At 40.0% G+C, this 24,909-nt stretch overlaps 1 protein-coding gene across 2 annotated transcripts in view; it reads left to right on the top strand.

Moving 5' to 3' along the window:
* The window catches only part of proza (protein Z, vitamin K-dependent plasma glycoprotein a), a 30,842-nt gene extending 13,121 nt beyond the window's left edge, over positions 1 to 17,721 (top strand). For both annotated transcript variants that reach the window (XM_060911071.1, XM_060911064.1), the window contains exons 3-10: positions 2,785 to 2,954; positions 3,221 to 3,245; positions 3,553 to 3,666; positions 4,706 to 4,834; positions 14,926 to 15,041; positions 15,131 to 15,248; positions 16,751 to 17,067; positions 17,144 to 17,721. In XM_060911071.1, the coding sequence (XP_060767054.1) occupies positions 2,785 to 2,954; positions 3,221 to 3,245; positions 3,553 to 3,666; positions 4,706 to 4,834; positions 14,926 to 15,041; positions 15,131 to 15,248; positions 16,751 to 17,067; positions 17,144 to 17,353 (1,199 nt within the window). In that variant the 3' untranslated portion in view covers positions 17,354 to 17,721. The remainder of the gene's footprint in view (positions 1 to 2,784; positions 2,955 to 3,220; positions 3,246 to 3,552; positions 3,667 to 4,705; positions 4,835 to 14,925; positions 15,042 to 15,130; positions 15,249 to 16,750; positions 17,068 to 17,143) is intronic.
* Positions 17,722 to 24,909: the final 7,188 nt, after the last annotated feature.

Genomic DNA, 24,909 nt, shown 5'->3' with positions numbered 1-24,909 from the left:
GACCACGAGAGTGGGTCGGCCCCTGTACATGTTGTACTAGGTTGAAGTTGTCAATAAGTGCAAGTAGTTCTTTGGCATAAGTGTTTTCAGGATTATCTACATGCAAGTTAAAATCCCCAGATATAATAAGACAATCAAACTCTAAGCAAATGACTGATAACAGTTCACCAAACTCTTCAAGAAAGACTTTGGCTGAATGTTTCGGAGGCCTATAAATAGTTAATAATAATATGTTAGGAGAGCATGTAACAAGTGTACATAAGTGTTCAAAGGATGTAAAATCACTAAGTGAGGATTGTTTACATTGAAAAGAGACTTTGAATATATTTGCGATCCCTCCACCTTTCCCTTGTCAGGTAACATTCAAAAAATTAAAAATTTGGGGGAGCTGCTTCAATAAGGGTGGTAGCACTATTTGCTTGATCCAGCCAAGTTTCAGTTAGAAGCAAAAAATCAAGATTGTGTTTGCAGATAAGATCATTAATTAAAAATGACTTGTTTAAAAGTGATCTAACGTTCAGAAGAGCTAGCTTTACAGAAAGTCTAGAAGTAATATCTGCTTGTGCACTCTGATATTGTTTTAAAACAGGAAGGAGATTAGATTGGTTTACCCCCTGGGTTAAATGTGCTCTATGTTTTCTATTTCTTATCAACACAGGAATAGAGAATGGCATAGGCATATAGGGTCCCAGCTGGTTTTCAAAGCTACACCCATTTGCAGGGACCCAGAGTACATCAAACAATACTTTCTAAATGTTCCATTTGGTTTGAGGGTGAAAGGATTGGAGATGACATGTATCTTTTAGATGGTGAGCCAGCTGAAAGTCCTGGGCGAACACAATTTTGATGAACTGGGTACACTGCTTGTCGCAACAGATTTGGGTTGGAAAAAGAGAGTGTAGCTATTGGCAGCAATCTCTGTATGCTATTTGGGAAATCCATACGTGTGGAAGAGGAAGATGGCGTCGTGAAGTCAGAAGAGCGAGAAATTGGTGAGTTCTTTGTATGGCAGTTTGTCTCTGATTTTTGGCAGTCTGTCTTTGAATCTTGGCAGTCTGGCAGATCAGAAGAGCGAGAAATTGGTGAATTCTTTGTATGGCAGTTTGTCTCTGATTTTTGGCAGTCTGTCTTTGAATCTTGGCAGTCTGGCAGATCAGATGTCTGTGTGTCCTTGATGACGACTTGCAAAGATGATTGTTTTGTCTTTGCAGAGATATTGTTTTTTGTAACTATGTCCGTCTGCGACATCTTATCAACTGTTTTCCTCAATGCTGGCTGAGAAAAGATTGCAAGTCTGTAATGGTCTACTAAGACCTTGGCTCCAATCCAGCTGAGTTCAGTGCTATTTGTCTTGAAAAATTCTGTGCGATTCCAGAAAAGGTTAAAATTGTCTATGAAGTTCATACCAAATGAAAAACAAGTTTTTCCAAACCAGGTGTTAAGAGTGAAGAGTCGAGAAAATGCAAAACTTCCTCTCGCTGGGAGTGGGCCACTAATAAAAGATTGTATTCCAGTCTTATAGAGATCAGAAAAAAGTTTTCTGAAATCATCTTGGACAAACAGCTGTTTTCTGAAAACATCATTTGCTCCCACATGCACAACAATACGTTTGATAGTTTTATGCTCTGACACGAGTTTCAAAATGCTGTCTTTGGTGTCAAAGATAGATGCATTTGGAAGACAGCAAATAATCATCCCATGACCTTTTAAATTTCTTACAGTGGAATCACCAAGAACAAGGGTTGTGGGATCAGGTGGTGTTACGAGCTGCTTTTTGCCTCTTCCCACAGCTCTTCGATCTTGGTGCGATCTCTTTTTACGATGTGTTTGTCCGCTTGAAAAATCCTCTTCCACATCCCTGAGGCATTCAAATTTGTTCTGAAGCCTTATGGGCTGTGAATTTTCCATAGGATTGTAAATCCTATTGTAATTTGTAGAACGAGCTGGTGTTGAGGTAATTACTCTTCTGTTTTTATTTTTGGGCTTGCCACCCATCATTTGCCAGTTTTCTGTACTCACATTTTGCCCAGCTTGATCGATGAATTCCTCCACTCGATTTGCAATGCCATCGGTCTGTCGGAGTGCAATCTCTGCATTCTCAGCCACTGTTTCTGTACTCCTTTCCTGAGATATCGCTTTTAATTTGTCCGTCTTTGGCAGAGCATCAATCTTTGATTCCAGGATAGAAATCCTCTGTTCTAGTTCCATGCATTTTCTGCAGGATATTTTGCCCCCTGGCATTTTGTCTTAAAAGCTAACTTATCTTATAAAGATGAAAAATAAAATGAAAAAAATAGTGGAAATTAAATTAAAATTAAATTAAAAGCTGATAAAGATGAAAAATAAAATGAAAAATAGTGGAAATTAAATGAGAAAGTAAAGTATAGAAATAAAGATCAAGAAAGCAGGAGCAAAGCAAAGAAACGTCCTACTCGCTTGAGTAGGAGGAGGTAGACACGCTAACCACTTGACCAACTCATTGTCTAGAAACATTACATGCAAGAAAAAAAAAGACTTTCTACATCTATCTAGTATTGTTGACCCAACCTGCTACAAATACAAGCCAAAACACTGGCTACTGCTTACCATCTAATTACCAATTTTAAGGTGTGTTAGTCATGCTAATCAGAGTTCATCTTCCTCGAGTTTAAATTTACATATATAATTCATCACGCAGCACTTGACCTTTACAATAAAATGTAATATAACAACTGAATTTTAATGCATGCATCAAGATCCTTGAGCTTCAAATGCTGTATTTAGATGCACATCCTGTCCTCTCAGTCCCAGTGTTCCTGGACCAGAAGGAGGCCAGTGAAGTCATAAGCCGTCAGAAGAGAGCAAATGCAGGAAACGAGGAGAATACACTCAACCCCAACCTTGAGCGAGAATGTCTGGAGGAAGTGTGCAGTTATGAAGAAGCAAGAGAGGTGTTTCAGGACATATATCGCACTGTAAGTCTCTGATAATGTGATTGAGCCACCCAGTTTTAAAATCACAGTCTTTAGGAAAATCATGACACAGGAGATTGGTAAGACTTTGTCATGATTAACTGAGAACTATGAGCTTATATAGATTTAAACCAGGAAGTAAACAGGAAATTAATAATGGAGTAGAGCTGTGGAGACACTGACCTCTGCTGGAGGGGAGGGGTACTTCTGGGATGTTTTAACTTTTTTGGGGGGCTGTTTTGACAATATAGACTTTTCTTTTAATACAGGATATATTCTGGTCAGTGTACATAGGTAAGTAGTGCTGCCTGCATGTCATGTGTTTATCCTAAAAGATATAATATGAAACTAAATAACAATCATGGTTGTATTGTGATTGCATGTTTTTGGTCAAAACTTTTGTTTGAGATGTACTACAGTAGGCTACTTCATGCACAACATTTTTAACAACATTCAGCCAAGACATGTTGGATGTCCAGTGTCTTGGCTGAATGTTGTTAAAAATTATGTGCATGAAGTAGCCTACTGTATTTTACTGATCTTTGCCTTTTAACATTGTAGTGTTTTTCTTATTATTTTTGTGAATAACATCATTTCACAGATGGAGATCAGTGCGCAAATCAACCATGCAAAAACGGAGCCATGTGCTCAGACAGTGTTGGTGGTTATGATTGCATCTGCAAATCAGGATTTTCAGGAGTGCATTGTGAAACAGGTAAAAAAAAAGAGAACTAGATAGATTTGTACACAATTGACATTTTTCTCACAGGTGTAAATGAAAAAGCTGCAGTTACGTTATATTAATGGCATTTAGCTGACACTCTTATCCAGAGCAACGTACAACATACCCAGAGCAGCCGCCTTGCTCAAGGGCACTTCAGCCATTCCTGCTGGTCCAGGGAATTGAACCAGTGACCTTTTGGTTCCAAAGTGACTTCTCTAACCATTAGACCATGGCTTCCCCCAGTTGGCAACATAGTCTGTTTACCCATGATTTTCAGCTTTTCTGTGGATTAAAAAAATAAATAAATAAATAAATAGACGTGTAATAGACGGAAATATAAATAGACGGAACGTTTGCAGCCGGATACACCATGGATGCCTGGGAGAAGTGGCGTGTGGTGTGCTTGGCGATTCTTTCCGTGGAGGACATTGAGGATATTTACCTATTCGGAACCATGATCACAGGATTTTTGCTGATTGGACTTAGCATTGCCCTGGTGTATCGAGGAAATCAGTTAACGGTGGCAGCTGTTCAAAGCCCCACAAAGCTGCCCGACATGATTGAGGCGGTGGGCAGAGCTGTCAGTGCTCAGACTGTGGCTGTTCAGAACTTGAGTCGCAACATTGATAACATCATGGAGAAGTTGATGGCTTTGCAAAGAGAAATGGATCATTTTGGTAGCCAGAATGGACAAGCAGGTTAAGCGAAAAAGGACACATCTACCCATCTTAAGTCTAAACAAATTCCAATCTTATCTTGGCTGTCCCAGCCAGCACTGCCTTCAAGGTCGTCGCTGTAGAAACACGATTCTTCCCCTGGAGTTCACTGCAGTGAGACTCTGTGTGTGTGTGTGTTTTTTCCCTATACTTTCTTTCTGTCTACTTTCTTTCTTTCTATGAAAGCTAAGTCGAACCGGAGTCAAATTCCTCGTGTGTGTAACATACCTGGCAATAAAGTGCTTCTGATTCTGAAATAAATAAATAAATTAATTAATTAATTTATTTATTATGGTTATCTATTTCTCTCACAGATCAGACCAAATGTGTTATCGATAAGAACAAAGGCTGCAGTCAGTTCTGTAAGCCTGGTTACCAGTCGTATGAGTGTTCCTGTGCTTGGGGATGGAAGCTGGAGCAGAAAGACAAATGTGTGCCTGCTGGTGAGAACTGTTCATTTTTTCTTGGAGATGTAACTTGTAGTAATGTTTAAAAAAAATGGTTTCCATGTAGCAATTGTTCCAATCTGAATTTTTTATCCATTGGCATAAATGGGGGAATGTTCTAGCAAGTCCTGCTTGCTTCATTTGCTATTTAAGGCCATGTCAGGTCAGATACAGAGAAGATCAGTACAAATGAACTGACTGCCCTTCCCATAGCAACCACCGAGCAGCTGCCTAAAATGAACATAGCAACAACTTAATAAGAGCTTAGGAAAGACTTGGGATGACATCATAACCACTAAGGATACCATGATGACAATCCAGCCCCATCATTACAAAACACTCATATCATCTGCCTAGCAACATCCTAAGCAAACACTTAGGAACATCCTGGCAACCACTTGGAATCCCAGAACAACCATCTTGCAAGATGCTAACAGCCAATTGTGTGACCATAGTAGCTGCCAAGCAACAGCCTGGAATACTAAAGTCACCCATGGGATACCATACCTACAAACAACCTAGCAACCACATGTTATTCCAGAGCAACTCCTTATCCAGTCCCCCCAGGATTTCACGGGCCTTTTTTGTGATTGTTGCGGGGGGGTTTCCAAAAAATTGTGATGAAAGTTGCGGTGTTTTTTAGGTTTTTGTTGCGATTACATTGTGGGAGAAAGTGAAAGTTGCAAGAAATTGTTGTGATTTTCTCTTTTTGTGATTAAAATTGAATGATATGTTAAATATTAAGTTATTACTGAAAAACTATTGATTAAAAAAACAAAGACACTGAGAAATGGTCCTATAAACAACTTTACCAATATAAAAGATTACCAGGACTACAAAAATGCAGAAAAATAGGCTTTACTTATCCAAATGCACCTGTTGGTTCAAAAGTTAAAGTGCATAGAACCTCACAGCACAACATGAAGTTACCTTAAAATATAATATAAATGCCTCAGCTTTCATGTAAGAAAAAAAAAACCTATTAATACTAGTACTGTGTGCAGGCAGTCTCTCCTGAAGACTAAATTAAACAATAATTATAAACTAATAAAATAAATGGCTCAGGCTTCATAGAAGAAAAAAAAACAATTTGAACAGAATCTCACAGTATGATGCTGAAGTTGCCTAAACAATGGAAAATAAAATACCATTTTGGCAAAAATGTTGGCATTCATTAATTTCTTGTATTAAGTAAAAAAATAATGTAAAGTGCACACAGTGCTTCACTGTAAACATAACACACTTTCAACAGAATTTAAGCCTATATAAACACTGACTCGCACATCATGCAATGTTGCCAGATACTGCTGACGTCTTCCAGCCCAAAATATGTTCAAAACCCGCCAAAATGCACTTAAACCGCCCAATCTGGCAACACTACGCACGTCACCTCAAGACGACGCCAACGATTGGTCAAATTTGCGGGAAAGTTGCGGTGATTGGATATAATCGCAACACCACCCTGAATTCGCGGGGATTGGTTGAAATTGCAAATCGCAACATCGCGAAATCCTGGAGGGTCTGCTTATCTACAACTTAGGATGGACCTGGAATCCCTTAGCAACCACCTAGCAACACCCTACCAACCGACCAAATGATACACCTTACCAACCAACTACCAAATGCCCTGGGATAATAATCACCTAGCAGCACCCTAGTAACCATCTGGAACAGAGCATTTTTTAAGGATTTTCCACTAGGAGACCAACTGGTCTGGGCAATGCAATCACAGGCCCCAGAGTCCATGCGGCTACACCGCTGCGGCATATTCTGTGATGCAAAGTGGTTCACCAATCACCATACAGACAAACACACTACAGTGACTACACAGCTATCAAGAGCATTTACCAAGCACAAATGTTATGTCAAAAGACACTCAAAATTACACAGTAATGACATCGGATTCTGACATCAGCCATCTCAGTAACCAAATTTTAGTTTTGTTTTTCTTAACCAACATGATCTTGTGTGTATATCTTATAACATAGATCTTCATTTTCCTTGTTAAATGTATACTTACATGGTACTTGGTTAATTAATTGCAACTGATTGAACCAAATGATAAGACATATCTTGGTTTAAAATTTGGTCTCCCAGTGAAGCTGGTTTGGCATTGACTAGGAGACCAAATCTGGCTATGTAACTATGTTAAAAATGCTCTGATCTGGAACACCAAAGCAACCACCAAGCAACAGCAGTTACATAAAAAAGGATGATGATGTTTGATGTCTGAAACTGTGAATGACATCATCAAATACTATGGCAACTGATACTGTTGACTTTCTTCATAGAAAAACAAATCAATGATTAGTTTGGGTTCTGCCCATCCCACACACTATTGCTCAGTCTGATGCAAACAATTTCCAAGCACCCAGAATACCATAGCAACCACCTAAAAACACCCCAGTAGCCAGCTGGAGCCACCTTGGGTAACATGGCAACCTAGCAACATAATGTTTCAAATAACTATTTCATAATATGCACCTGGGCAGCACGGTGGTGTGGTTAGTGCTGTTGTCTCACAGCAAGAAGGTCCGGGTTCAAGCCCCGTGGCCGGCAAGGGCCTTTCTGTGTGGAGTTTGCATGTTCTCCCCGTGTCTGCGTGGGTTTCCTCCGGGTGCTCCCGTTTCCCCCACAGTCCAAAGACATGCAGGTTAGGTTAACTGGTGACTCTAAATTGACTGTAGGTGTGAATGTGAGTGTGAATGGTTGTCTGTGTCTATGTGTCAGCCCTGTGATGACCTGGCGACTTGTCCAGGGTGTACCCCGCCTTTCGCCCGTAGTCAGCTGGGATAGGCTCCAGCTTGCCTGCGACCCTGTAGAAGGATAAAGCGGCTAGAGATAATGAGATGAGAGATGAGAACATGATCTTGTGTGTATATCTTATAACATAGATCTTCATTTTCCTTGTTAAATGTATACTTACATGGTACTTGGTTAATTAATTGCAACTGATTGAACCAAATGATAAGACATATCTTGGTTTAAAATTTGGTCTCCCAGTGAAGCTGGTTTGGCATTGACTAGGAGACCAAATCTGGCTATGTAACTATGTTAAAAATGCTCTGATCTGGAACACCAAAGCAACCACCAAGCAACAGCAGTTACATAAAAAAGGATGATGATGTTTGATGTCTGAAACTGTGAATGACATCATCAAATACTATGGCAACTGATACTGTTGACTTTCTTCATAGAAAAACAAATCAATGATTAGTTTGGGTTCTGCCCATCCCACACACTATTGCTCAGTCTGATGCAAACAATTTCCAAGCACCCAGAATACCATAGCAACCACCTAAAAACACCCCAGTAGCCAGCTGGAGCCACCTTGGGTAACATGGCAACCTAGCAACATAATGTTTCAAATAACTATTTCATAATATGCACCTGGGCAGCACGGTGGTGTGGTTAGTGCTGTTGTCTCACAGCAAGAAAGTCCGGGTTCAAGCCCCGTGGCCGGCAAGGGCCTTTCTGTGTGGAGTTTGCATGTTCTCCCCGTGTCTGCGTGGGTTTCCTCTGGGTGCTCCCGTTTCCCCCACAGTCCAAAGACATGCAGGTTAAGGCCCGGTCACACAGCACTCCGCGTCTATATCACGTACAAAAAGATACAAAAATCAGGTGGACGTGGTCGTAAGTGGTAATTTTTGGTCAATTTTGGCTTTGCCGTGCTTTGTACGGGGTATGGCCGTCGGCGGCTGTTTCACTGCTGCAGCACTGCCAAATCACGGGTAACCGCGGCTCAGCGTCGTTGGAAGAGCGGCTTGCTGCGCATATAAAAGCGGTAGGATATGTTGAGCCTGTATCAGTTGGTTCTGTTGGTGCTGGAGCATTAAGATGAGGAGATCACAGCGTTGAGGGTTCATGTTCACCCCTTGACATCTAGACTGCAAGTGCCGAGGTCTCAGAAAATTACGGTATTTACATGCCGCAAATCAGAAGTGATGCAGAAGTGATTAGACAGTGATCAATCGAATTTAGAACTTGTTTGAGACGTCGTTTAACGGGCTTAGACAGTGCTATGTACGCGGAAAAATCCATTTCTCAGTGATAAGCCGCTAAACACACGCTATATCCCGTGATACCAACGCGTAACACCCGTCCGATGACCGTGCTCTGCCCGTGATAGACCGCCAAACTTTCGCGTCTTACCACGTCTCCCCAAGTTTTAATAACGGCCGGGACACTGATTATCACGTGTTTTTCACCTGTGTTGCACGTCTTTACCACGTGTGCCGGCCGTGGTTGTCCGCGGTCTAAAGTTTTGAGCAGTCCAAAACTTTTTGCCGCGTCCGACGCCGTTCCGATTTTCCCCTGCGTCCTGTCACGTCTGTATATCGACTGTAACACGTCTTAACTTCGACATCAACACGAACAATATCGTCTGCTTCACGGGAGAGCACTTTTTGACGGGTTTTGGCCGTGATAAAGCCGTAAAGCGCTGTGTGACCGGGCCTTTAGGTTAACTGGTGACTCTAAATTGACTGTAGGTGTGAATGTGAGTGTGAATGGTTGTCTGTGTCTATGTGTCAGCCCTGTGATGACCTGGCGACTTGTCCAGGGTGTACCCCGCCTTTCGCCTGTAGTCAGCTGGGATAGGCTCCAGCTTGCCTGCGACCCTGTAGAACAGGATAAAGCGACTAGAGATAATGAGATGAGATAATACGAGAAAATGAGAAACTGTTGATGCATTTCCCTATTCAGATATTTTGCTATGCGGGGCATATGTGTATACAGTATTTGGTGTTTTATTTTATGCAGTTTATTACAGAGATAATTTAACAAGCATGTAGTGAACAAATCTCAATTTCAAAAATTATTATTATTATTATTATTATTATTATTATTATTATTATTATTATTATTAAGTAAGAAGACCTTTATTATCCCACAATAGGGAAATTTCCTGTTTGCAGCAGCACAGTGGATAGCATCAGAAGAAGACATATCAAGCCACACAATTAAAAAAATATATATATTCTCTCATCTCATCTCATCTCATTATCTCTAGCCGCTTTATCCTTCTACAGGGTCGCAGGCAAGCTGGAGCCTATCCCAGCTGACTACGGGCGAAAGGCGGGGTACACCCTGGACAAGTCGCCAGGTCATCACAGGGCTGACACATAGACACAGACAACCATTCACACTCACATTCACACCTACAGTCAATTTAGAGTCACCAGTTAACCTAACCTGCATGTCTTTGGACTGTGGGGGAAACCGGAGCACCCGGAGGAAACCCACGCGGACACGGGGAGAACATGCAAACTCCACACAGAAAGGCCCTCGCTGGCCCCGGGGCTCGAACCCGGACCTTCTTGCTGTGAGGCGACAGTGCTAACCACTACACCACCGTGCCGCCCTATATATATTATACCGAAGATAATAATAATAAGAAACCTTTATTTGTCACATGCACACTTCAAGCACAGTGAAATTCATCCTCTGCATTTAACCCATCTGAAGCAGTGAACACACGCACACACTCAGAGCAGTGGGCAGCCACACCAGAGCGCCCGGGGAGCAGTCAGGGGACAGGTACCTTGTTCAAGGGCACCTCAGCCCAAGGCCACCCCACGTCAACCTAACTGCATGTCTTTGGACTGTGGGGGAAACCAGAGCACCCGGAGGAAACCCACGCAGACACGGGGAGAACATGCAAACTCCACACAGAAAGGCCCTCGCTGGCCGCTGGGCTCGAACCCGGAACCCTCTTGCTGTGAGGCGACCGTGCTAACCGCCATGCCGCCCATAAATACTAAATTAGAGAAATTATAAAGTAGATGAAACACTTATTGCACATATCAGGTGGTTGTAATTGCAAAAGATAAAACAGAAAAAAAAAACAGAAAAAATGCAACAACTATTGACAGACATACAAATGTGAGTCTACTGTGAGCAGTGCTGGTTATACAGTCTAACAGCTGCAGGAAGGAATGATCTGCGGTAACGCTCCTTCACACTTTTAGAGTGGAGCAACCTCCCACTGAAGGAGTTCTGCAGTCCAGCCAGTAAGTCCTATAGGTGGTGGGAGTCATTCTCCATCATAGATGACAGCTTAGCCATCATCCTCTTCCCACCCACTACCTCAACTGGCTCCAGGGGGCATCCCAGCACAGAGTTGGGCCTCCTGATCAGTTTGTCCTGTCTCTTCCTGTCAGCTGTGGAGTTGCTGCTCTCCCAGCAAACCACGACATGAAAGATGGCTGACACCATCCCAGTGTCAAAAAAGGTCTTCAGGAGTGTCCCTTGCACTCCAAAAGACCTGAGTCTTCACAGCAGATTCAGCCTGCTCTGACCTTTCCTGTACAGTGCTGTGGTGTTATCAGTTCGGTCCAGTTTGTTGTTCAGGTGAACACCCAGGTACTACCACCACCACCACTACTACTACTACTACTACAGTACTGCTGACCTGATCCATCCTGGTGCCCTGTGTCTGGTTGGAGTCTCATCGCATCTCTCCTGTGGAGGACGGCCCCATGTGGACAGTTGAAAGTCACACTTGGAGGACACTCTGTACACTTACAGTAATGCTTTTATGGCTGAGGACTACAGTTGACTTGCTAACTTTAGGACTGCAGTTGTCATGAACAGTTTTGCACTCAAGTTTCCATCAATGAAGAGTTTATAACATCAACGAAACTGACTTCATGTTAAAACTGTTAATGTTATACAACCCCAATTCCAAAAAAGTTGGGACAAAGTACAAATTGTAAATAAAAATGGAATGCAATGATCTGGAAGTTTCAAAATTCCATATTTTATTCAGAATAGAACATAGATGACGTATCAAATGTTGAAACTGAGAAAATGTATCATTTAAAGAGAAAAATTAGGTGATTTTAAATTTCATGACAACAATACATCTCAAAAAAGTTGGGACAAAGCCATGTTTACCACTGTGAGACATCCCCTTTTCTCTTTACAACAGTCTGTAAACGTCTGGGGACTGAGGAGACAAGTTGCTCAAGTTTAGGGATAGGAATGTTAACCCATTCTTGTCTAATGTAGGATTCTAGTTGCTCAACTGTCTTGGGTCCTTTTTGTCGTATCTTCCATTTTATGATATGCCAAATGTTTTCTATGGGTGAAAGATCTGGACTGCAGGCTGGCCAGTTCAGTACCCGGACCCTTCTTCTACGCAGCCATGATGCTGTAATTGATGCAGTATGTGGTTTGGCATTGTCATGCTGGAAAATGCAAGGTCTTCCCTGAAAGAGACGTCGTCTGGATGGGAGCATATGTTGCTCTAGAACCTGGATATACCTTTCAGCATTGGTGTCTTTCCAGATGTGTGAGCTGCCCATGCCACACACACTAATGCAACCCCATACCATCAGAGATGCAGGCTTCTGAACTGAGCGCTGATAACAACTTGGGTCGTCCTTCTCCTCTTTAGTCCGAATGACACGGCGTCCCTGATTTCCATAAAGAACTTCAAATTTTGATTCGTCTGAAAACAGAAAACAGAACAGTTTCCACTTTGCCACAGTCCATTTGAAATGAGCCTTGGCCCAGAGAAGACGTCTGCGCTTCTGGATCATGTTTAGATACGGCTTCTTCTTTGAACTATAGAGTTTTAGCTGGCAACAGCGGATGGCACGGTGAATTGTGTTCACAGATAATGTTCTCTGGAAATATTCCTGAGCCCATTTTGTGATTTCCAATACAGAAGCATGCCTGTATGTGATGCAGTGCCGTCTAAGGGCCTGAAGATCACGGGCACCGAGTATGGTTTTCTGGCCTTGACCCTTACGCAGAGATTCTTGCAGATTTTCTGAATCTTTTGATGATATTATGCACTGAGATGATAATATGTTCAAACTCTTTGCAATTTTATACTGTCGAACTCCTTTCTGATATTGCTCCACTATTTGTCGGCGTAGAATTAGGGGGATTGGTGATCCTCTTCCCATCTTTACTTCTGAGAGCCGCTGCCACTCAAAGATGCTCTTTTTATACCCAGTCATGTTAATGACCTATTGCCAGTTGACCTAATGAGTTGCAATTTGGTCCTCCAGCTGTTCCTTTTTTGTACCTTTAACTTTTCCAGCCTCTTATTGCCCCTGTCCCAACTTTTTTGAGATGTGTTGCCGTCATGACATTTCAAAATGAGCCAATATTTGGCATAAAATTTCAAAATGTCTCACTTTCAACATTTGATATGTTGTCTTTGTTCTATTGTGAATACAATATCAGTTTTTGAGATTTGTAAATTATTGCATTCCATTTTTATTTACAATTTGTACTTTGTCCCAACTTTTTTGGAATCGGGGTTGTAGTCATGTTCTCTGTTGTTGTCCAAATGAGGATGGGTTTCCTTTTGAGTCTGGTTCATCTCGAGGTTTCTTCCTCATGTCGTCTGAGGGAGTTTTTCTTTCCCACCGTCGCCACAGGCTTGCTCATTGGGGATAGATTAGGGATAAAATTAGCTCATGTTTTAAGTCGTTCAAATTCTGTAAAGCTGCTTTGCGACAATGTTTATTGTGAAAAGCACTATACAAATAAACTTGACTTGACTACTGCCACTACTACTACTACTACTACTACTAAAAAACATTTAAAAAAAACACTTCGGTAAAACTGTCATATTGACCATTTCTTGAAAGAAAAAAAAACAGTTAAACAGTACTTAAAAAGTTCAAAATAAACACATTGAAAGTCCCTAAAAGACAAGAGTCCGAAACTCTAAGTGAAAAACTTTTATCAAAAATGTTTATCATGTGTTTTGGATTGATAGCTATAACAAAAATGATACTTTTTACCTTTAAATAGCATGTATATAAAATCTGATATGAAGTTTACAGTGCGTTTCTTATTCTTCTTCTTATTATTATTATTCATCTTCCGTACAAATTTTGATTGTATGTAACAGGTTCTTCCCCCACTTGCTTCCATAATTCCTCATTGGTAACCTTATCCTGCCAACATATTGGCAATATTCTCCTCAGACAGCTGTCGATAAATGTCTGGATTTTCTTACTGGACTTCTTGGTTGTCCTCCACATCTCTGCCCACACAGACTTCACATTAGACTTGAAAATTCAGAGTTTGATTTTTGTTGTAAGCTCTTTGGATACCCATAGATTCTTCAACAGGAGGAAGGCAGACCTCGCCTTCCCAATCCTAGTTGCAATATCCTTATCTGTATGCCTGAGGCGATCCACCACACTTCCAAGTTAGGTGAACAAGTCCACATCTTCGAGAGGCTGTCCATCAAAAACCAACCATATAAAGGACAACTAAATAGAGAACTCAAAATGTTTAACTCCAGGCTAGACTGTACACAGCCTGGCTTAGTCTAGACCAAAACGCAGTGACACAATGGGCAGGGAAGAATGGAAGGGAAGGTGCAGCCTGAAGAAGGGAGTCTTCAGTCTGTGCTTGAAGGTGGTTAAGGAGTTAGCAGTTCTGACCTCAATGGGAAGGTTATTCCATCAACGGGGAGCCAGGACAGGCAGCAGTCTTGAGCAGGCTGGGCAGGAGCAGAGAGGATGAGGGGCCAGGCGACCAGTAGCAGTGGAGCGTAGGGATCTGGCTGGCATGTAGGGGTGGATCAGATGATGGAGGTATAAAACCTTAAGAGCCTGGTAAGCTAGCATCAATGTCTTAAATTTGTTGTGAGCTGCAATAAGCTCACATTAAAAAAAGCAACAAAATATAGAATAAAATATTTGATGGTAAGAACATACCGTATGTCTTTTTTTAATTTTATTTTTCAAGAATTATTAGAACATTTTTCACAAATTGCTACTGTCATTTCGACAGTTTGTTTACATTCTAAGTGGAAATGACTTTGTTGGATATTTTGTATAAAGTTTTTATTTATTGAATTTGCTAAAAATAAAAATGCTCCATTTCTCAAAATCCAGTGAATGTGGATAGAATAAAACAGTTATTCAACTCAATCTCATTGGCTATTAGCTCATGTTTGATTCAATTTTATGGAATAACTTTTAAATATAATAATAGTATTTAATTCTATAATCAGTATATTATTTTGTTTTCCACTTCATTGTCATGTAGGCTGCTTTGTTCAAAGCCTAAACTCCTGCTTTATCACAGTGTTTTTTTTCTTCCCCCCTCAGTGCCATTCCCATGTGGGAAGGTGAGCAGTTTGAGTCAGTGGACCAGCCAGCAGTCCAAGAACATACAATCGGACTATGAAGGACTGGACTGCAATGCTGAAGAATGTCCCTGGCAGGTACAACACCTTACAACAAGAATGCAAGTTAACATTAATAACCTCTGTAGTTTTTAGTGTTTTTAATTGTGTTCCTGTCACATTTTAAGGCCCTGCTGCATAACAGTAAGTTGAATGGGTTTTGCAGTGGCGTCATCATTAAAGAGAACTTTGTACTGACCACGGCACAGTGTGTCCTCAAATATACCGACTTCTCCGTGGCTGTGGGTGAGTGACACCTATTTCTAAAACTGAACATACACAAAAGTATAATGTTGTAACAGTAAAAGTTCTACTACAGTACTGTACAAAAGTCTTAGCCACCCTATCTTTTTCATACAAACTTTGTTATAGATTTCTATTTTATGATTTCTACATTATCGAGTCAGTACAAAAAGATTTTAGTTCGTTTTTCAGCACAAAATTAAATGTTACAGAAAAAAAGTATGTATCTGAGCAGCATATTCCATAAGAGAGCACTTTTCAGCTTAAAAAAGAAAACATAATGAAGGCTACTGGGTTTTGGTGCAAAATGAAGATGCGAGTGTGATGGTCAAAGTGTCCAGAAGAACTGTGGCTGGTTCTGCAAGATGCTCAGTAAAACCGACAGCTCATTCCCTTATAAAACTGAACTCATTGTACCCGAGACTTTTTTTTTTTTTAAAGCAAAGGGTCGTCTCACATCAAATATTGACTTTGTTTCATTTATTATGGCTTACTGCTTACTGTTTATAGCATTTTTTAACATTGAAACATTTCATTATTTTTAAGCCATTTTTGGTCAACAGCATTTCTTTACATGTGCCTCAGACTTTTGCACAGGACTGTATATACAGAGACCTTGAATAAACCTTTCCCAGACTTTCACTCAGGGGCAGGAGTTGGGGGAGGTGGCCGCCCATGTCTGGTTAAAGGGTGTTAACATTGTTTATTTATTTAAATTTCATGATGTAAATAAGTCCTAAATGGTTGACTCTGTCAGCATCTGCCTTGCAAGGTTCAGGATGATTTTAACCAGTAGATGGTGTTTTGAATAATTTTCAACCCATAAAATGCTGATTTATTTTATAAAAATGGTAATTTTGTCAATATTAATATTACAGTATAGTTATATCATTTAGGTTACAGCTCAGAAAATACATTTAAGTGGGCAGTACCTCTTTAAGGAAAAAAAAAGAAAAATTATCTTGTGGTTGCACATGCGAAAAAAAAATGTCGTTTACATGATTTTACTTACTTTCTTGTGTGTAGCACTTAATTTCAAGTGCTTACCATTTACTTTCTTCTTTAACAAAATGGTCTGAGACAAAAATTGTGTTTGGTGATGAGTATGTGATGATTTGCTCATGGGTGTTGCACAGAGCAAAACTACTGGTTAAAGTTGCAAATTACAGACACCATTATTTGATTGGTGACTGTTGTGACTGTTGTGACTGAATGTTGTGACTAACATTGTGACTGTTGTCTCAATTTCATTTTGATCATACTATTCAATGAAGCACCACCCTTAAATTTTGGGCAAGTTGTTGTCTAGTTTAGTTAGTTACAATGTACTCAGTACAAAAAATAGTTACTTGGTACAAAAAATATTTACTGAATAATTGAAAGAAGAAAGATGGTACAAAGTAGAAAAATGTGCAGTTTTTCATCATTTAATTTTACTTTACATCAATTCATACATTTTAAATTATTTCCAAGTAAACAGCAGTAACACATGTTTATGTATACAGGCAAGATGGTGCCAACCTATGAGATTGATGAACAGGACCTGTATGTAAAGAAGGTACATGTTCATCCACTTTACCTGGAGGGAAAACCAGAAAATGACCTTGCTGTGATCGAGCTGAAGGATAAGATCATGTTGAAGAAGAAGGTGGTGCCAGCCTGCCTGCCTGAGAGAGATTTTGCAGAAAATGTTTTGATTTCAGGCGAGCACATGGGCGTGGTTACTGGTTGGCAAAATGCATCTGAGTTTGTAGGAAACCTCAGGCTAAATCACTTGTCTTACAGCAAACTGTCAGCATGTGTGGAGCGTCACTCAGGACAGGTAAGGCGATTTCTTCATTTAGTAACAATTTATTGTTGTCGTTTAGTAAATGCAATGAATGGATTCTGGCTTTAAGGTTACCAACAAGATGGCATGCACCCTGCCACGTCCTAAAGTGGATTGTTTCTTCGGCTCCGGCAGTCCCATCCTCACCTTGTACCGAGAGGTCTTCTTTCTCACTGGTGTGGTGAGCCAGTCCCCAGGGCTGGACTGCAGCAACGGTTACGTCTTTCAGAAGGTGTCCCGCTTCCTTCCCTGGTTGAGGAATGTGATGGGTTCTCTGTAAAACACGTGAGATGGAAATGCTTTTGAAAACCTATTGTCTATTATCTTAACTTCCAATTATTGTGTGATATTTCCCAAGTGTTTTCAACATATCTCAAAAATGAACATGTAATGCCTCATGCTTGATATTTCTCCAAAATATGACACTCTCTGCTTTAATTCCTTATGTTCATACAGGCATCTATAACACAGTGTTTTCATATACAGTACATATGCATATATGCATGTTCACGTATATGTTTTTTTTTTCTTTGGAATAAAATGAGATCAGTATGAAAAAAATATGAAATACTACACATATGCACAGGTTAATATAATTTAAATATTGTCAAATAACTTATCTCTTTATATTATGTATCCAAATTGAAGTTGTTAACAGTAATGAAATGAGAAAATATCAAGGAAATGTCACAAATATCAAGCTCTGTTATATTCAGTAATATTAAATTAATATAATATTAAATAGTCATTGTGTCATGTTTAGTATTTTCATGATCAGTTTGGCAAACTCTCTTTTATTTTCCGTGTCATTGTTTTCCATTGCAATTTTTTAAAATTATATTTTCACCCATTTTCACATTTCAGTTATTTCCTTGTCATAAACTCAGCTGGACCCAACTAGATAAAATGGCTATATGCAATGAAATAAATAAAATGTATAATATCTGATGTATGTACTGTGTGTGAAGTAGAGGCAGGGTGGTATATTAAATATTTGGTTTTACAGTATTTACCTTTTCCACCTAATTGTATTGGGGTCACATGACTATTAGGCACTTTCCTGTAACTGGCTAATAAACCCAATGAACCAAACCATTTATACATGTTTTTGTGTTATGTACATTTATATAACCATCTTATAAGCACATGTGGAACTTGACTGCTTTAGTAAAAATTAATATTATAATGTATCTGTAGGCCCCGACTTGGTTTTGGGTCGGTCTGATTTAAGTCAAGTCAAGTTTATTTGTATAGAGCTTTTAACAATAAACATTGTCGCAAAGCAGCTTTACAGAATTTGAACAACTTAAAACATGAGCTAATTTTATCCCTAATCTATCCCCAATGAGCAAGTCTGTGGCGACGGTGGTAAAGAAAAACTCCCTCAGACAACATGAGGAAGAAACCTCGAGAGGAACCAGACTCAAAAGGGAACCCATCCCCATCCAGGCAACAACAGACAACATGACTATAACATTAACAGTCCTAACATAAAGTCAGCTTCGTTGATGCTATAAACCCCCCACCGATGGAAACCCAAGCGCAAAACCGTTCACGACAACTGTAGTCCCAAAGTCAGCAAGTCAACTGCAGTCCTAAAGTCAGCAAGTCAACTGCAGTCCCCAGCCACAAAAGCACCACTGCAAGAGTCCAGAGCGTCCTCCAGGCGTGACCCCCAACTGTCCACATGGGGCCGCCTTCCACAGGAGCGATGCGATGGGACTCCAACCAGACACAGGGCACCAGGATGGATCAGGCAGGTCCGAGGAGCAGAAGAGGTCAGCATCTTGATCCCAGGACCGACATGTAACTCAGAGGGACAGATGGGGGGGGTGGAGAGAGAAGAGAGAGAAAACACAGGTTGTTAGGTATGCCCAATGTCACCTGAATAAGTAAGAACAGTATACATATTGCACCGAGTACAAGCAGGGACTCGGGCAACTAACTATGACAGCATAACTAAAAGGGGAGAGCCAGAAGGTAACACAGGCATGAGGGAGCCCCGGGACATAAAGCAGCCAGCCACTACACCATCAACAAACTCAAGTGAGCAAGCAAGTGGGGACTGACAGCATCCATACATCCCAGTTTACCAAAACACTCTATGTCTGAGGACCCTCCAGATCTACACCTTTACCTCATAAACACCATTAACAAAAGGCTTGACTAAACAGATATGTTTTCAGCCTAGACTTAAACACTGAGACTGTGTCTGATTCCCGAACACTACTTGGAAGGCTGTTCCATAACTGTGGGGCTTTGTAAGAAAAGGCTCTGCCCCCTGATGTAGCCTTCACTATACGAGGTACCAGCAGATAGCCTGCACCTTTTGATCTAAGTAGGCGTGGCGGGTCATCGAAGAGCAGAAGTTCACTCAGGTACTGTGGTGCGAGACCATTCAGTGCTTTAAAGGTCAATAGTAGTACTTTATAATCAACACGAAATTTGATTGGGAGCCAGTGCAGTGTGGATAAGACAGGGGTGATGTGGTCATATTTTCTAGTTCTAGTAAGGACTCTTGCTGCTGCATATTGAACTAACTGGAGCTTGTTTATGCACTTATTGGAACATCCAGACAGTAAGGCAATACAATAATCCAACCTGGAGGTAACAAAAGCATGAACTAGTTTTTCCACATCATGTAGTAACATTAAATTTCTTATCTTAGCAATATTTCTGAGATGAAAGAAAGCTATCCAGGTAATGTTATCAATGTGAGTTTCGAATGAAAGACTGGGGTCAATAATCACTCCAAGGTCTTTTACTGCTGCACGTGAAGAAACAGAAAGGCCATCCAGAGTTACTGTGTAATCAGAAAACTTACTTCTAGCTGCATGTGGTCCTAGTACAAGTACTTCAGTCTTGTCAGAGTTAAGTAGAAGGAAATTAATAAGCATCCAGTGTCTAATGTCCTTTACACATTCCTCAGTTCTATTAAGCTGGTGTCTCTCATCAGGTTTTGCAGAAACATATAACTGTGTGTCATCAGCATAACAGTGGAAACTAATACAATGTTTACGAATAATATCACCCAGAGGTACTGTAACATATATAAAGAAAAAAGCAATGGACCCAAGACAGAACCTTGTGGAACACCAAACTTTACCTCAGTACATCTAGAAATATCACCATTTATATCAACATACTGATAGCGATCAGTTAAATAAGACCTGAGCCAGGAGAGGGCTATTCCCTTAACTCCCACAACATTTTCTAGTCTATCCAGAAGAATGGAATGATCAATGGTATCAAATGCTGCACTAAGGTCAAGCAACACAAGCAGCGAGACACAGCCCTGATCAGATGCCAACAGTAGGTCATTTACTACTTTAACCAAAGCTGTCTCTGTGCTATGATGAGGTCTAAATCCTGACTGATACATTTCATGGATGTTATTCCTATGTAAATATTAGCATAACTGCTGTGCCACAGCTTTTTCAAGGATCTTGGAGATAAAGGGGAGGTTTGATATTGGCTGATAACTTTTCAAATCTTATTATTGCCTACCTCTGATAGTTTTAGTCATGAAGTATGAAATTTTCTATTTATTATACCCCCGCTCTGAAAGGGGGGTATACTGGTTTTTACCTCTGTCCTTCCATCAGGCCATCTTTTCGTCCATCCAAAATACCCTTTTCCTCAGCAATCACATATCATAGCCACTTGGTACCAAACTTCAGCTTGGGGTTCTATACCATGTATACCATTTTCAGGTCTGTCGCACATCAACTTCCTGTTTACCAACTAAATGTATTTACGAAACATATAGTGTGGATTTACAAAATTTTCGGAACACTTTTCTCAGCAACTACAAATCATAAATGCTTGATATTTGGTACTGAGCTTCAGCTTGGGGTTCTATACCATGTGTATCATTTTCAGGTCTGTCCCACATCGACTTTGTGTTTACTGGCTTAATGTATTTACGAAACATATAGAGTGGATTTACAAAATTTTCGTATCATTTTTCTCAGCAACTACAAATCACAACTGCTTGATTCATAATAAGTGTCCTATTCCTTCGATTGCTTGCATTCTGATATAAGCGAGAGTGGGGGTATATGTAAAGGAGCAGGAGCTCACAGTTGATCTTGTTTTTTTTTTAATCTCTGCCAAATTTGTTGGAGAAGGTTATGTTTTCACTACCGTATGTTTATTTGTCTGTTCCCAATGTAACTCAAAAAGTAGTGAACAGATTTTGATGAAATTTGGTGGAAAGGTGAGCCATGGGCCAAGGACTAATTGATGAGATTTTGATGCAAATCTGGATATGTCAGTGGATCCATGATTTATTTGCCTGTTCCCAATGTAACTCAAAAAAATAGTGAATGGATTTGGATGGAATTTGGTGGACAGCTTTAGTATTATCCTAGGTTCAAGTGATTTGATTTTGATGTTGATAATATGTGGCTTGGCAGAGGTATGCCCTTCTAGTTCTACCAAGTGCCCTTCTAGTTCTCTCTTTAGTGTGCTGGCCATTAATTTTCCACAAGCCAATAAGAAATCCATTTGACTAAAAAGGAAAAGGGCCATTATGTGTATGGGAGCCATCAAGTCCATAAGTGTAGAAAAAAGTATCAAGAATTGTGCCAATCCATTATCTGCTATGACCTTCTCATGCTACATAATGCAATTAGTGCTATTGGTGTACTTTTGAAGATAACACTTGAGGATAAGCATCCCGGGCCCTACCTCACTAAAATTTTTCAATATGCTGGAGTAAGCAAATACCTGAAGAAAAATGAGTTGCCTCCTTCATCTTCCAAGAAGGCATGAACTTTTTGAAAAAGTATGTTGAGGTTAATTTTGGTATTTTTTTTTAACATTACCTTATGTTTATCTAAGTTAGCCTGTTTTCTTTGCTAATACCAGGTTAGACTCACATCAGTTCTGGTAGCTAAGGCATTTGGCTACACAGCAAGTCAAATTCTAGCTAATGGTAAATACTGCAAACTTCCAGAGACTTAATGATGTTTTTAGTCAAAATGCTGTGCAATATAGGTGCTTTAAAATAATCATCTTCTAATAGTTTTAGATACATAATAAAAGTTAGTTTTAACGTTAATTTCATGACATTAGCTTCATTTAATCAGTTTTAAATACTTGAGTACATTTTAAAGTAGCAGCCTTTGAATGAGTAAATTTTTTTCTGTGTGCTTTCACTTTTAATTGAGTAACAGTTTGACATCGTGACTTGAGTATCATCTTTCAGCACTTTTTACACCCCTGGTCTTTCACTGTAATGTAATGTAATCAGCAGTACTGAAATAACACCCATTACATACATTGTTTGAAATCGACCATAATGTAAAAGTTAGAATACACACAGTGCTGTTAGTGTGAGTTCAGCACCACGGACAGCCACTACAACAACAACAAATGGCTGATTCCAGGGCCGAGTCAGGTCACATCATCCACATATGGAAAACATCAAGGCTTTGGAAGTTGTCGGTGAATGCAGTGAGAAATTAGAGGTCTGTTGTTGTTTTCAAAATAAAGGGGTAAGCATGAGCGTATGTATGAGTGTTCACAAAATTGGTGGAGAAGCAATTCCACCTTAAAAATGTCTGTGTGTGTGTTTAATGTTCTCTTTACTTCAGATGCTCAAAAGACAGATTCTGCTTATTTGCTTACAAAATGTCAATAAGAACAAATATTTTTTGTCTAATATTTTTTTATCCTCTTCGGACACAAAGAAAAATGCTATGGAACTTCATGTGTACAATTGTACACATTATGTCTGAAGGGGTTATATACTAGTATTAAATAATATTTTGCAATAAACCTAAGTAAAGTAAAAAGATTAAAGAAGGGCACGTGGTAGAGTGGATATCCCTGCCAAGCCATACATTAGAATATCCAGATGTTTACTATGGTTACATACATATTCAGATTTGCATCAAAATCTAATCAATTGTTCCCTGGCCCATGGCCCTGTAATGGAAACTTCTAATAAACACTTCAGAATGCTAGTAGTTGTCTTTTCAGTTATTTATTATAGTAGATCATATAAAACAAAGATATAAAACAGAAAAGGAAAAAAAAGAAGAGGAGAAGACGACACCACTTCAGTGATGCCAAGAGTACGCACTCTGAGTTGTGTCTTAGTGGCTGTTATCTATTATACTCTAAAGGCATTTGCTTACTGCTTGCGTCTGTATGTGATTGGCTCAAGACTTTCTATGAAGCTTTGTTAAAGCGTGCACTGGGATGTGTAGGTGAATGCGTGGTTAAGGAGAACCCAGACACCCTGCTTATCACCAGTCAAGGGCACAGAAAGGCGATTACAGCATGTGGGAAAAACAACTTCTCACTACACTAGGCCACTTGAGCTCAACACACAAACACAGAGAATAGGAATGATCAATCACTAAATTTCCTTCACATTTCCCCCTTTTTATCCTACAGGATAATAATTGCAAAAAGAAAGAAATGTGCACAATTTCAGTGGTAAGAGTTCCTGGAGAAATTCGACTTAAAACGTCATTGAGTGTCCAGGGATAATGCTAAGGCTGTTTTGTAAGACATAGACATCTTAAGTTAATGCTAGCAAGCTATATACATAGATGAGGAAACAATAGAACAGAAAAACAACCACAAATAAGAGTGTTTTAAGCTAGGGCTAATTTCATATCAGCTTTGCTGACGTCATCAAACAGTGGGTTATAGTCTTCGTGTGGGTTTGGAGGCCAGTCAGGCAAGTCGTCTGGGTCTATTTTCACCATCTAGTAACCAATATTTGTCAGCTGCCTCTGAAACACAGACATACAACATTGACAGAAAACAGGGAGCAAACATAGCATCACAATCACTAAGCCCAGGACCAGTATGGTGGATGGAATCAGAGTCTTCCATCCACTGAACCAACGGCACCAACTGTCTTCAACTCTGTGTCAGCCTGGGTTCCTGTATCAACCACCACATGAATCTTCCCATGAGCCCCAGCAGGATCAGGATGCTCAGGCCCACGACTGGACCTAGCTTATAATGATTTACCCCCTTCATTTTATGTTAACTATGTCCCCGAGTTAACCCTTGCCCTTGGTGAACATGTGCTGTGCAATGCAAATCTTCCTCTTTCATATAATCTGTGTCAACTGATGAGGTGTTCAAGTGTGTGAGCTGTACAAGGTGTTTGGGAGTTTGTGTGAGTTGATCTGAGCAGAGCCGCCAGATATACACATACAGGGGGCTTCCAAGACCATACTGCACACTGCACATTTCACTTACTTCAGTAGTTAGTCCATCTGGAGTGGACGTGAGATTTACTCCTAATTTGCACATTAAATCGCATGCTAACAAATTTACTGGACATGTACACTACCGTTCAAAAGTTTGGGGTCACTTTGAAATTTCCTTATTTTTGAAAGAAAAGCACTGTTCTTTTCAATGAAGATCACTTTAAACTAATCAGAAATACACTATACATTGCTAATGTGGTAAATGACTATTCTAGCTAAATTCTACTAAATGTCTGGTTTTTGGTGCAATATCTACATAGGTGTATAGAGGCCCATTTCCAGCAACTATCACTCCAGTGTTCTAATGGTACAATGTGTTTGCTCATTGCCTCAGAAGGCTAATGGATGATTAGAAAACCCTTGTACAATCATGTTAGCACAGCTGAAAACAGTTTAGCTCTTTAGAGAAGCTATAAAACTGACCTTCCTTTGAGCAGATTGAGTTTCTGGAGCATCACATTTGTGGGGTCGATTAAATGCTCAAAATGGCCAGAAAAATGTCTTGACTATATTTTCTATTCATTTTACAACATATGGTGGTAAATAAAAGTGTGACTTTTCATGGAAAACACAAAATTGTCTGGGTGACCCCAAA

Source organism: Neoarius graeffei, chromosome 2 (assembly GCF_027579695.1).
Source record: "Neoarius graeffei isolate fNeoGra1 chromosome 2, fNeoGra1.pri, whole genome shotgun sequence".
Classification (NCBI taxonomy): Eukaryota; Metazoa; Chordata; class Actinopteri; order Siluriformes; family Ariidae; genus Neoarius; species Neoarius graeffei.
Note: the sequence above shows the minus strand (reverse complement) of the source record. Positions and strands in the feature narration are given on the sequence as shown.